The sequence below is a fragment of the Falco cherrug genome, chromosome 8 (assembly GCF_023634085.1).
Source record: "Falco cherrug isolate bFalChe1 chromosome 8, bFalChe1.pri, whole genome shotgun sequence".
NCBI classification, from domain to species: domain Eukaryota; kingdom Metazoa; phylum Chordata; class Aves; order Falconiformes; family Falconidae; genus Falco; species Falco cherrug.
The window spans coordinates 57,637,066-57,649,665 of NC_073704.1; the positions used below are offsets into that span (position 1 = coordinate 57,637,066).

At 41.3% G+C, this 12,600-nt stretch overlaps 1 protein-coding gene across 2 annotated transcripts in view; it reads right to left on the minus strand.

Moving 5' to 3' along the window:
- The window catches only part of GALNT10 (polypeptide N-acetylgalactosaminyltransferase 10), a 90,566-nt gene that overhangs the window by 33,749 nt on the left and 44,217 nt on the right, over positions 1 to 12,600 (minus strand). For both annotated transcript variants that reach the window (XM_055718540.1, XM_055718541.1), the window contains exon 4: positions 9,295 to 9,461. In XM_055718540.1, coding sequence (XP_055574515.1) covers positions 9,295 to 9,461 — 167 coding nt within the window. The remainder of the gene's footprint in view (positions 1 to 9,294; positions 9,462 to 12,600) is intronic.

Below are 12,600 nucleotides of genomic sequence, written 5' to 3' on the forward strand. Positions count from 1 at the left end.
TCCTTTCTAGAAGGATCCTTCAGCCATAGCAACTAGTCTTAAAGTAATAAATACAAGATGATGAAAAGTAAACTGGTTAGTTAATTTAGGTTGTCACAAAAAAACCCTGAAGTAAACAACTACAATGGGCCCTCAGGTCCCTTAAAACAGTAGAGAATATGTTTTTCATGACTAACAAACAATGTAAGGTTTAGATTCATGAAAGGTATACACAAGTACAGAAATGGTGTTTAAAGGCACATTAAAAATGAATGCTCAAAAAAAGAAAACATTAAAATCAAATCCCTCCCCATTCCACGATGGATCCAAAGCAAGCTCTGTCACTAGCAGTTCTCTAGAGTATCCCACACCCACAAGGCACTGCCAGAAATGGAAAATAACAAAATTACTCTCTTTTTATAAACCAAAATTGGCTATGTGCATCAGGTTTCATTTTATTGCTCCACTCCACTTGGCACTCACTACTGAACAAAGTATTCTGACAAAGTATATACTGACAAATTCACCCCTACACCAGTATAGATGCTCTGTGGTGCTACTTGTAAGTCCCACTGGCATCTGGGCAACAAACATCACATCTAGACTGGGTCACAACCCCTTAAACGACTTTGAACCCTATTTCACTCTGTAGTATTTGTGCCCCTAGCAGAAACAGATGGCAAGTCACTCTCCACATGGAAAAGTGACACCAGTATCTGCTTCCATCAGAAGCATTTTGACAGTGAGATCCTTAGAACTTGACCGTAGCCTAAGAACTGCTCACTGTGACTTGATGCACCTGGTAGTGTTAAACCACCTGACGAATGACCAGGCCCGCAAACTGAGCATCATCAAGAGCCTGAGGTATAGTGAGATATGGATATCAAAATGACTGCGTTCCATGACAGAATTTCATTTTAATGAAAGTTAAGAGTGCATTTGTTTTCTCAGACTTCCAGGTCTCTCCCCACCTAGAAGAGCCAACCTTCTCCCACTTACCCAAGGGGAGATCTCTCTGTCAGTTACTTCAAAGCCGTTATTTATGAAAGTCTAAGCAGATCTGAGATAGTATGCAATGAATTCTAACAGAAAGGAAAAAAATCTCTTTATTCTGTGGACTTATTTACAGAAAAAAAACCCTTATCAGTTGTTTGAGACAATAGTTACTGCAACTTCCACAAGAGACCTTGAAAGCAACATTTATGAAAAGGTTGTGGAAAAGCATAGTTGCTTAAGAGAAGCTTGGCTTTTTCTTTTTTGAAATATGTTAAGGTAAAAAGCTTTAAAAGAACCGTATTCAAAATTCAGTAAGACAGACTGTCACCACTTTGTCCTAAGCACAGTCACTCCATATTCAGAGATATACTAACCAGATGCACTTTAGCGCATTTAAGAGAAAAAAAAATTACTTTCACAATGCATGTGCCTAAAGATGAAAAGATAATCTCTTTAGCTGCATAAATCCTTTACTGTTCCATTTAAAGACCAAAAACAATTCAAGTATTAAACCCTTTTCTATTTCAGGTACTAAGAACATGATTTCTTTCAATTAAGGCCTGGCAGATGTGGTTAATGGAACAGAGTTCTATTTGCTACATACCTGATGCTGCACCAAATGGCACATTAATCACCCCTTGCCTTCTCCCTTCAGTACACTACTTAGTGACTTCTGCCCTTCAGACCAAATTATGCTGCTTGTGGTTCAGCCAAGTAGCCTTACCCACATTTGTTTTTCCATTCAGATTATCCCATGTGGCTACCTCCAGTATTACTGGTACTGCAATATAAAGGGAGATTTAGAAACTCACAGGGATTTGTCTTTAAAGGGGAAAGGAGGATTTGGCTCTGGCTCCCTCTGACACTCGGTGAATGGATGGGCTCCGAGACTCCCCTGCAATGTTCAAGCAAGCTACACGATGGTGTGGAGATGGCACAACGGGGCAAAGCAAAGGAAGCTGACTGGCCCTCAGGAGGGGAGCAGGCAAATGAAGGGGAAAATGTTAGTCAGAGCCAATGGCTGATATGATGCTGCTTGGGGAAAACACTCTCTGAGTCCCTTATTCAAAGGTCTAAAAGCATCTTGCTGCCTTTCAAAGATGAGCAGTGGCCACGTACCAGTGTCTAGGCTCGTGATGCTTTGCTGTCTCCTAAATGTCAAAGGGCAGCTCTAATTCTTACTGCACAAAGTCCTGCTGAAAACACACAACTAAGAAAAAGTGAGTAAAACTGGGGAAAGACTAAGAAAAACGTAAAGAAGGGCGAAATGTTCAGGACTCCTAAACAGACATAATTTTCATGAATCAAAATAAGGCTCAAGGAATCAGGGTAGTCTTGGAAGAAAGATGAAGATGAAATCTGGAACCTCCCTAACGACTCCCCAAGGGAAAATGAGATCCCATACACCTTGGTCATAACAAAATTTTCTCCTCAAAATCAACTATAGCCAAGTATGCATGCCTCTTGGGTAACAACACCCTAGAATATACTCTAAAAGCCAGAAGGCTGACTTTGCAAATGTCATTGTCACATTGGGTTAAGTATATTCAAGTACTTCAGTGGAAACTATTACTGCCTCCCAGTCGCAGGTGCGGATTTTGACTAGTTACTGTAAGAAGGATGTTAAGTCTTCATGTACTGCCAATGTAGAGACATACAATGCTGTAAGGCAGACAGCACAGCTGGGTTAACACTTCCAGAACAATCCTGATGTTTGGAGACTGCAGTATTTTCAGTGCTGCCTCATTCAACTTTATTACTGTATCAACACAGTGCTTTGCATAACACACGTGCTCTAGAGATGACTGAAGAATGAGAACCACAGCATCAACAAGGGACAGCACTTGTTCTAAAACACTGTCATTTACACAAAAGTAGTTTCAAAAATGAGTAAGAACAGGCTGTCAGTCAATATGCAAATAACTGAATGCTGAAACGTGACTTTTATATTTAATTTAAGCACTTAGCCAAAATCACGGATTTCTGTCAAGCTAAGCCATAAAATAAGATAAACTCAAAGTATTTCTGAACCACCTGTGTGGCATGCACATTTTCCTCTCTGCACATAACTAGCCCCAAGTACACTGCAAAATGTTTCTTTTAAATGACATTCAGCAATTAAGTCAGCCTTCTAGCACACATTACATTTACAATGTCTTGAATAATTTAAAATTTTCAATTGCTGCAAAGGGTGAAAAGGTAAAAACCTTACCATGTTTTACATTAAAGGAAAGGCTGAAAAATACATGTCAGTTTGTTCCAGATAAACATACAAATGCAAAAAAAAAGTGTTTTTTTTTTAAAGTTAAAGTTTTAGAGGTATTGGTGTTCCCTAGATAGTTGTACCTTTTTGTGACTCAACAAGGGAACTAGGGCAATGGGGCACACAGGAGGCTCACGCAGCCCATTTTATTAGGTCTGCTCTTACATAAGGTTGGATTCCCTCATTCTTAAGTTTTTCTTACCTATAAAAGGCATCTTGACTTTCACCGCTGCCTCCCATAACATCCTTGTGGACAAACTAATGAAATCTGGGCAAGATAAGCAGACAGTGGTGAGGTGGACAGAAAACCAGCTGAGGTCTAAGGGTTGCAATGGGCAGCACAAAGGTGAGCTGCAGGCCTGGACCATCAGTAGCTTTTCGCCCCAGGTGCCAACATCAGGACTAATATCATTGCATATCTTCCTTCAAGACCTGTATGATGGGACTGAATGCACCCTCAGAAGGTTTGCAGATGATATAAGCCTGGGAGGCATGGCTGATGTGCCACTCAGAGGGACTTTGACAGGCGAGAGAAATGGGCCAACAGGAACCTTGTGAAGTTCAAAGGGAAATGCAGATTCCTGGACCCAGGGAGCAGTAACCCCATGCACCCATACTGACTGAGGACACAGCATCCGGGAAGGAACTTTGCAGAAAAATACCTGCAGTTCTTGGGCACAAATTGAAGTACAGGGAACACTGCTTAAACACAAGATTTTTTTTTCAAAAAGATTTTTTTTTAAATTAAGTTACTGTAACAGTGACGGAACAGCAGAACAGGTTCCCCAGAAACATTATGAAATCTCCATCCTTGGAGATTTTGAGTAAGATCTCAAAAAACCTGCTGTAGCTGAGCAGAGAGGTTGGGTTAGATGATCTCCAGACGTCCTTTCCAACCTCAGCTATTTGCGATTCTCTATGTGTTCCAGTTCAGCCTCCACCTGAAAGAGATCTCTCCACAACAGGCAAAAGGGAGCAGAGTTTGACTTCTGCCTTTCACCCAGTAGCAGTATATACTTGATGTTCCACTGCTGCATAGAGCTACCAAATACATACCAGGAGAAAAGCAAAGAACATTTAGACAAGCATCCTGCAAAAAGAAAGTGTGCCATCCTCTGTTCCTTCAGCTTAAGGCTGTTCATTTATCTAGCAAGAGACAGAGGACAGCTTTACGTTTGTTCATGTAAACACAGAGATAGCCTATACGGCAGAGGTGTCCACAAGCTACAAGAATTAGATGGAGACCACCAGTCCATTTTGTACAAGAAGGACACTAGAGATTAACAGCTCAGTTTCTCACAACCACAGCCAGATTCAGACTGTGGTTCTAGGGTCTGGAGCAGACCCTGAAGAATCATGAACTGACTTATTTGATGCATGCTATCAACAATAAAATACCATCACAGCCAATATAAAAACCTGCAGTGTTACAAACTGACCTGCATTTCAACTTCTCTTCCCCTCCTCCCATTTCTATGATATAATAGAACCCACTTACCACTCAGCAGCGCTGTAATTAAATAATCTAAAAGCAAACAAATTTCACATCTGACAGTCCCCAGGAGAAAACTGATATACATGGAAAAAACCATTTTAGTTTACTTAGGGCCATTCTGGTAACAACAAGCTCAGAGGGATATAATTAGTACCCTGCAAGCCAGCATATGAAAAGGCTTAATTTAACTGAGATCAGAACTAAAGAATAGCTACAGAAATTAAAAGTGAAGTCACAAATCCACATAGGACTGCCACAGCTACGCGTTTTTATGACGAGGAATTCTAAAGTCATAATTCACACGTATTGCATTCTGATTTCTGCTTATCCAGAAAGGTAGGTGTTATTTCAGACCACCCTGAAATAGCTGAGGTTACTCTGTGGAGGTCAGTCTGTGGGTCTCTAGCAGTCCTCAGCAGCAAGTGGCAGACAACGCTGAGCAGGTTAATTCTTACCTACCAACAACAGTCTGCCAAACTGGTGCCTCCTGCTTTAAAATAACCTATATTCTTCTGCACGTTAAATCCCTACAATTGTTTCAAAATCCTTACAGTCAGGAGACAAAAGTCCTTATATCACTGACATCATAACTAAGTTTGTAGGGGAAAAAAGCATAAGCTATTATAGCAGTCTTAATGGCAATGCTACACTGATAATAAAGACTACTGTTGGAGAAAGTAGAAACAGCCCCACAATATTAATCTGTTCTGACCAATGGCACATGCTGGAAAGTGGCTTCTTTTAAGCTAACCCAACCCAACAAGGGAATCCCCACAAAGAAAGATTCAAGTGTCAACAAAGACAGCTGCTGGAGGCAACAACGTGGTCCGCATCTCAAGGCAAACTACTTTTTTTTGGATGCTACAACTGTACTGCATTATACCGATCCCACCAACCGGCAGCCTTTCCCAGAGCACTGTGGCTGATGTGGAACCCAGCACTAAATTTGTCTGAAGTAAGGCTAGATTTTGATCATTTGCCTTATACTACAGACATGCAAAAAATATTTCAGACAGCAAGTTGTTCCAGCACATTTCTATTTTCCACATACAAAGCAAAGGAAACATTTTAAAAACACGAGTCGTAAAGCTTTTGCTGCTTGCTGTTAAGATTTGCTGTCATCAGGACAGCCTTTTTTGGTTGAAAAATGCTTATTGCTAAAGGTCACAGAATTGCCTCTTTCAAACAAATTAAGAAATAAATAGCTGTTGACACTTCCAGATGATGATTCATCTGTCCGAAAGCTTCAACACAGCTGCCTCTCAGGTACGCTGCAGACCACAGCAGCCACCAACTAATCCAGAAATCTGTCTTCACTCTGCTATCACTTTGTTTGCCAACTTCTCAATCCTCTTCATAGTGACACCAAAAATTCCTTACTCTCAAGCTTAAAAACAGATGAAAAACATGAAAGTAACATCTGTCAGAAAACACACCAATGTGTGCCGTAGCCAGGTTTCCATACTTACTGTTTCTATTATTAGCAAAGTCCTCTTTATTTCATCTGAAGCAAAGATTCCCCATGTATGAGATACACGGATGAAAGAGGCTGATGGATTGGCACCAACATCAGCACCTACAGAAACCAGCGGAATAGCAGAGCAAGAGCGCAACGCCAACAGAACCTCAAGGGCAGCTCAGCAAAGCGCAGTATGTTTAACCCCTACACAAGAAATGCTAGCAAGAGGGATATAGTCTCCTTGCCAGGGAAAGCCAAGTTTTTAAAGGTTAGACTTTTTGAAGAGTTAAAGTGCTACAGCTCTGTTTAGAAAACCCTCAAGTGAAAGGCCATCATGAGGTACAGTAGAGTATCTGATATTTTGTCTTGTCAGGGTAACCTCTCCACATAAAAAAAATTAATAATAGATTTTTATGGAGCGATTTTCCTTTTCATCTTTTGCTTTTCACTGGAGCTTATGACTATTTACAGATCTCTTTGGGGAAGAAGCTGACATTTACTGTTCATACCATGCCTCTCTGATCTCAAAAGTGGCCTCTACTATCACAATGTCCAACAGTGACTCTATAATTTCAGAAGAAAGATGCCGTTACAAATTTGTGGAACTAACATTTGAAACAGAAGCACAGCATTTCACCTTGCAGACAATGCAGAGGACTAATAATTTATGATTTTCAAAGAAAATCAAGAAATCTCTTGTTCTTTTTACTGCTCACTGGCTCTGGGGCACAGTGGTGATGATCATCAGCTTGGACACAGAGTCTTTAATCACTTGCCCAATTTAATCATGAGAAACAGATAACCAGAGCAGTGGCCTAACAGTCCAAATCCAAGGATGTACCCTTTTCAAACACGTAACATGCAAAGTAAGTTTCCCAGAGCCTCCGCTCCTTTATGCAGTTCAGTTTGATGTGTTAAATTATCAGTTCTCAGGTATTGGGCTGAAGTGTGGGTTTGTTGGTTTTCTCTCTCTTTTTTTTTTTTTTAAATACATACAATGGATAAATTTAAACCAGAAACTTGTAACCAGCTGCCTGTCAATTCAATTGTGTGTTTAGGACTTAACAGCCTCCTGAAGACTAAGAATCTATTCAAACCCAGGGAGGGATGTGGAAGCCAACCCCAGTCTGGTTAAGCAAGAACACTGACTGCTGGAAAAGGAGCAGCAGCCAGCAGGAAATGCTACAGTGTGGATACAGAACTGACAGCAGTAAAGGAAAAATGTCTCAGCCTAACTAGTAATTGTCTCAACATGTATAGATCAACTGAGCTAGCAGGAAAACACTGGTTAAAAAAAAAAATAATATTAGCACTCACTCTGCCTGCATGTCATTTCTTCCCTTGACAATTCAGCTCACTGTCTAACACCAGTAGTTTATTACATCCATCCATAAATGGGTGCTGCACGCAAATTAATCTCAGCTACTTCTTGCAACCTTGTATGAAAGATGGATGACTGATGGAGAAGAGTTTGCATCTTATCAGAGGCAGGTGAAACAGTGCAAGAACAACCTGAACAAACAGCATGTGTATAGACTGATGAGGAGCACGGGTGGGAGAGCCGGGAGTGCTCTCTTTCGCCTCTTCAGAAGGGCACATCTAGAGAACAAGAAAAACAGATCCACAGGAAACCAGATTTCATTACTTCCATTTCTCTCAAAAGAAACCTGTTTGTACAATTCAGCTGTGGTTACAGTATGAACTTGTCTAATTTGCTTCCAGACTGAGCAGCAATAAAGAGACCTTGTTAAGAGGGTGTTTTTTTTCTCTCCCCAGCTTAGTCTGAAAATCCTCTAAAGAAATACTTATTTCATATAACATTGATCTGTTCAAACCAGCATGCCTTGCTTGCAAACTAATTAGAGATGTACTTTAAAACAAATACTATAGCCATTGGGTAGTGCTTACCTGAAAGTCAGCATAGGTCAGAACACTAAATACTCACGAGCTTGTTTTCAAGCTCATTTTAGGAGCTTCCTACATGTCAGATTTTTGGAGGTGTACCCTTTAGTATCTGTGTAGAGAGCTCTTTTCCTTCAGTTGAGCAGTTTCAGCAGCAAGACTCTAACTCTGCAGGTCATAAAGCTAAATAGTCTTAGCAGTTTTAAAGGAGAAAATAGAGTTGCTAGATCTGATCGTAACCTCTTAAAGTCACTGTACCCTCTTCAACAAAGGAGAACACCAGCTACTTCAGAGGACTTTCCATGTGAACCTTCTAGCTCTGCAATGTCTAGGCACTCATTCCTCCTTTACCTGATTGCCTTTGTCACCATAGCAAGGGTGTGAACTACAAGGCAAAGCCTACCTTAATTCATATCATATAGCATTTAAATACTATATGTTCAGAGAAAAAAAACCCTTGCCTGAACAAGTAAATTCAGCAACTATATCTACACATTGCTGCTGCATTTACAAGCGATTGCTCCTTTGTGGTGATGCGTTAATGCCAGTGACTACACGTCTTTGCATGTAGCACTTAAACCCAATCCAAAATGACTACTGGCAATGCAGTACAAAATAAGGAGTGCAGTTGCAAGCAAGTCAGCAAGCAAACGCAGTCACAGTTTTATATGTTGCTTATTTACTTTTCAGGAGTACAATATTCAGGAGAAAAGTAAGCCAAATCATAGTCAGTCCAAGGTGGAAACCTATTATCAAGGCTTCTTTTATCATTTTCTGTGTCTAGAAAAAAAAAAAAAAAAAAAGCAAGCAAAGCAGAACATGAGGAGAGAACTATTCCTACCCTCCCCCCCCGCCCTTTTTTTTTGTGTGTTGTATTCCAAGCATCAAGCATTTAACCCTGGAGTTAAATGTTAAGGGCTACACAGGCCCTTAGAATATTAAAACCAGCTTCCCTGTTGATTCCCATTGTCTACAACACAGGACAGCCCATGCCAAAACAGCTAAACCAGCACAAACTGAATATGGAACGTGAGTTTTTTTGTCAGACTTTTAGCCTTTTAAATGTACCAGAGCAAGGTTCACTTGATCTCCACTGCTGGCAAATAAAAAAACCTCAAGCCATTATACACACACGTGCATGTTCATTGATCCCTTAGGTAGGTAAGCAAAAATGGAGGTGTTACATACAAATTATCATACCTCTGTCACTGAAGTCATCCACCAGCACTATCTCTGCTATCAGCTCAGGAGGGGAGCGGTTTAGGACACTGTGCACTGTCCGGAGGAGAGAGGACCATCCTTCGTTGTGGAACGGTATGATCACGCTAGTGTTCGGAAGCTTCTCCAGGTACAGCTTATTCTTGCAGCTGGACACAGATAGAGTAAGTCAAAAGGTGGTGCCAAAACACACCAGCACTTCCACATTAACTGCCATCTAGTAACTTAGTTTATTCTTTATTCCTCAAACTGATGCAAAGTGCCTGAAAACAACCCACCAACTTTCAGGCCTTATCAAGCCAGTGTTGACCTGATCTAGTCTACCTCGCAAAAACAACCCCACAAACCAACCTCCATATGAAGTGGGGACCGTTAATGGCTAGTGACACTTAGCCACACAGAAGGTCAGAGGGATCTATTAGGTGCCAAAGCTGCTTTTAAAGAAAACTCCAGTTACGGCTTCAGATACAAAAGTCTCTATAAAACTTGTTTTCCCTGTCCTTACACCTCAAAGGTAACAAAGAAGAGGAAATTGTTATACAAAGCTGTTTCAGAAATTGAACGTATCTCTTCTAGGCATTATCAGTAGGTGGGTTTAGCTCACTTATTCCCAGTTTTCAGAGAACCAAATCACTCTAATCACATGTATAACTGTCATCCAAATATTTTAAACAGAACATGCAGGAAGTCAGGATTTTGTGTGACAGCAGCCTTCCCTAAACAGTCCCAGAAGTTCACGACATCGTGAAGAACACACAGAAGAGACAGGATAATTGCATGGTAAGAACTGCTCAATAAAGAAACCCACCTCTCTCAGTAACAAATCAACCTCCAACCTCTACCAAAGGCTTCCTTTGTCACGCTGGACAATTATTCAATTCAATTTTCCTAAACAATCAATCTTGTCTTCCCCATTTTTCAGCAGGTCTAGTTTGACACCTGGGATCAGTTCTGCAGAGAGAAGTGAAGAAGGCTAGGCTTTGAACACAAAGCGCTGAAGAACTTGGATAAAGCTGGAGAGTTAGGTCTGCAGAGACCCCATATATGGATGTCTTGAATATGGGACTATTTCCCCACAGCATTAATCTTCTTGATTTTGAATTAGGGTTAACGCTCTCTTGGCTTGTGGGGGTTTGCAGAGTAGCTTCATGAAGAAAATTCAAACTGCGGCGGTACGTGCAGTGTTTATTTTCCTGCATGTGTGGCCCTAAGCGGAATCTGAACCTTGTTAAACAGATAACATCTAAAGCCATACAGCGAACAACTGCCGTTAAAAAACACCCAGTAACTGTTCACTAGAAGACAAAAATCTATTACATTCCTAGAACCCCACACATCCAGTGTAAAACAGAGGTGGCTACGTGAACAGAGTTTTTTAGACTAGATTAATGACTGCTAGCAGGGCTGCCCCCTTTCCACTAGCAGGAGGTCACTGTTCCCTGCCCTGCCCCAGCACCAGACCCCTTGCATAGCCTGCCCCAGAGCTGATTTGCAGACGCTCTGCTGCCAGGCACACAGCGAGGCTTTCGCTCTGCCCACAACGCAGCACGTGCACGCACACGGTAACTCCCTCCCTGTTCCTCAAAAGGCCAGATGGGAATGAAAGCAGCTCTAGCAGTGGCAGCTTCTCCCTGGTACCTTTCCCAGGGAATGGAGAAGGATGCACCTACATTATATAAGCTCAATAAATCTTGGGTTACAGGAAGTTACTCCGGTGCCCGAGTGAAAGGACAGTAGCTTATTCTGGGTCTAATGAATTGTCTTGGGGTGCTGCCAAGAGCTTGCCCGCTATGGTTGCAATGCACGGATGCAAGATGCAAAATAAAGCTGCATGGACTGCTTTCATCCAGCCCTTGGCATTGAAATCTTTACCTTCTTCTGAAATAGCTACTAGCAACAATTCTGTTCCAATACGAAACAAGAGCCTCCAAAACCCTTCTAACTCTTCTTAAACTGGAATTCTCATTTTCTTACTTTAACAAGTGGGAAACTTTAGCTATTAAGTTTAACCATTAAGCATAGAGAGAAATTCTTTCCCTCCAGCTATCACAACTACAACTGCTTTACAAGACCTGCAAAACTAGTATTTAATATTAAAAAACCCAGAAGCACTTAAAGGAAATATGAGCCGGGGAAGACATGACTGTTGAAACAAACAACTGCATGTGTGCGCCAGGCAGATCCAGTACATGCCTGCCCCTCAATTTCCCTGATCAACAGAAAGCAGAGGTGATGCTTCGGCATGTAACGGTCCACACAAACCATCTCAGAAGCGTGTAAACATATTGGCTGCTTCTTTGTCCTTCCCCACCCAGGCCAGCTATTGGGGAGGATGCCAGCTGTGGCCCCAAAGCTTAGGACAGGGCAGATGCCACATTCTCCCCCAGTTCTCCTCCTCCTTACACTCTCTGCTGAGGGCACACCTCCAGATGACAAAGCCTCTATTACCTCTTACTATATATAAAACGCTAGGTAAAGTAAGTGCTCTAAAACACAGCTCCCTTCTTTCTAGAATCCTCTTTATGGACTTTGTCTCAGCCTAACTTTGTTATAAATTGCCCTCATCAACCTCCCAAATAACATAAACCATACCATTTCAAGTATGTCTTTTTTTTGACGGGCACACAGAAAGCAGAACAGACCTTTTCAGTTGTGTATTCCTTTACTGCAAATCTCTGTTACCCCTGCCCAGCTAATCCCAGCATCCATTATACACACGCTGTTTATCCTCCTTGAAACATCCACAATTATAACTCGCTACCTTGGGGGAAAGGATGTGTCAAGCAACAAGCAAACCAGCTGCAGCAGCACCATTAATCACAGCTTAAGTCATTGGTGACCCAGACACTTCACTTACTAATTTTAACTGGGGACTGGAGTTAGAAGTTTCACATTTTAAAAAAGTTTAAATAGCAGGATTAGTAACGAGGAGTCAGGAGACAATGTGGAATGTGAAGTTATATATTAAATCCTCAGATGAGGAAATACAGGCATTGGCTGATGTTTAAATTCTCAGAGCCCATGGCAACCCCTGTAAATGGAGGCCAGGTATAATTTAGGTCAGCAAACTCAAACTGTATTTCCTAGAAGTTGAGTATGGGCTGATCAACAAACATCTCCAGTTACCTGATTTATATCTATGTTTAAACATTTCAGCTGCATGCCTAACATATTTATGGAGCTATACTCACTACTCTGGCTCATGAGTATACATTGAGAAGGGATGTCAAGCCAGTGTATTTGGTTAGTTTGCTGTGACAGCTGAAGAGGTAATCTCTGAAATGTGCC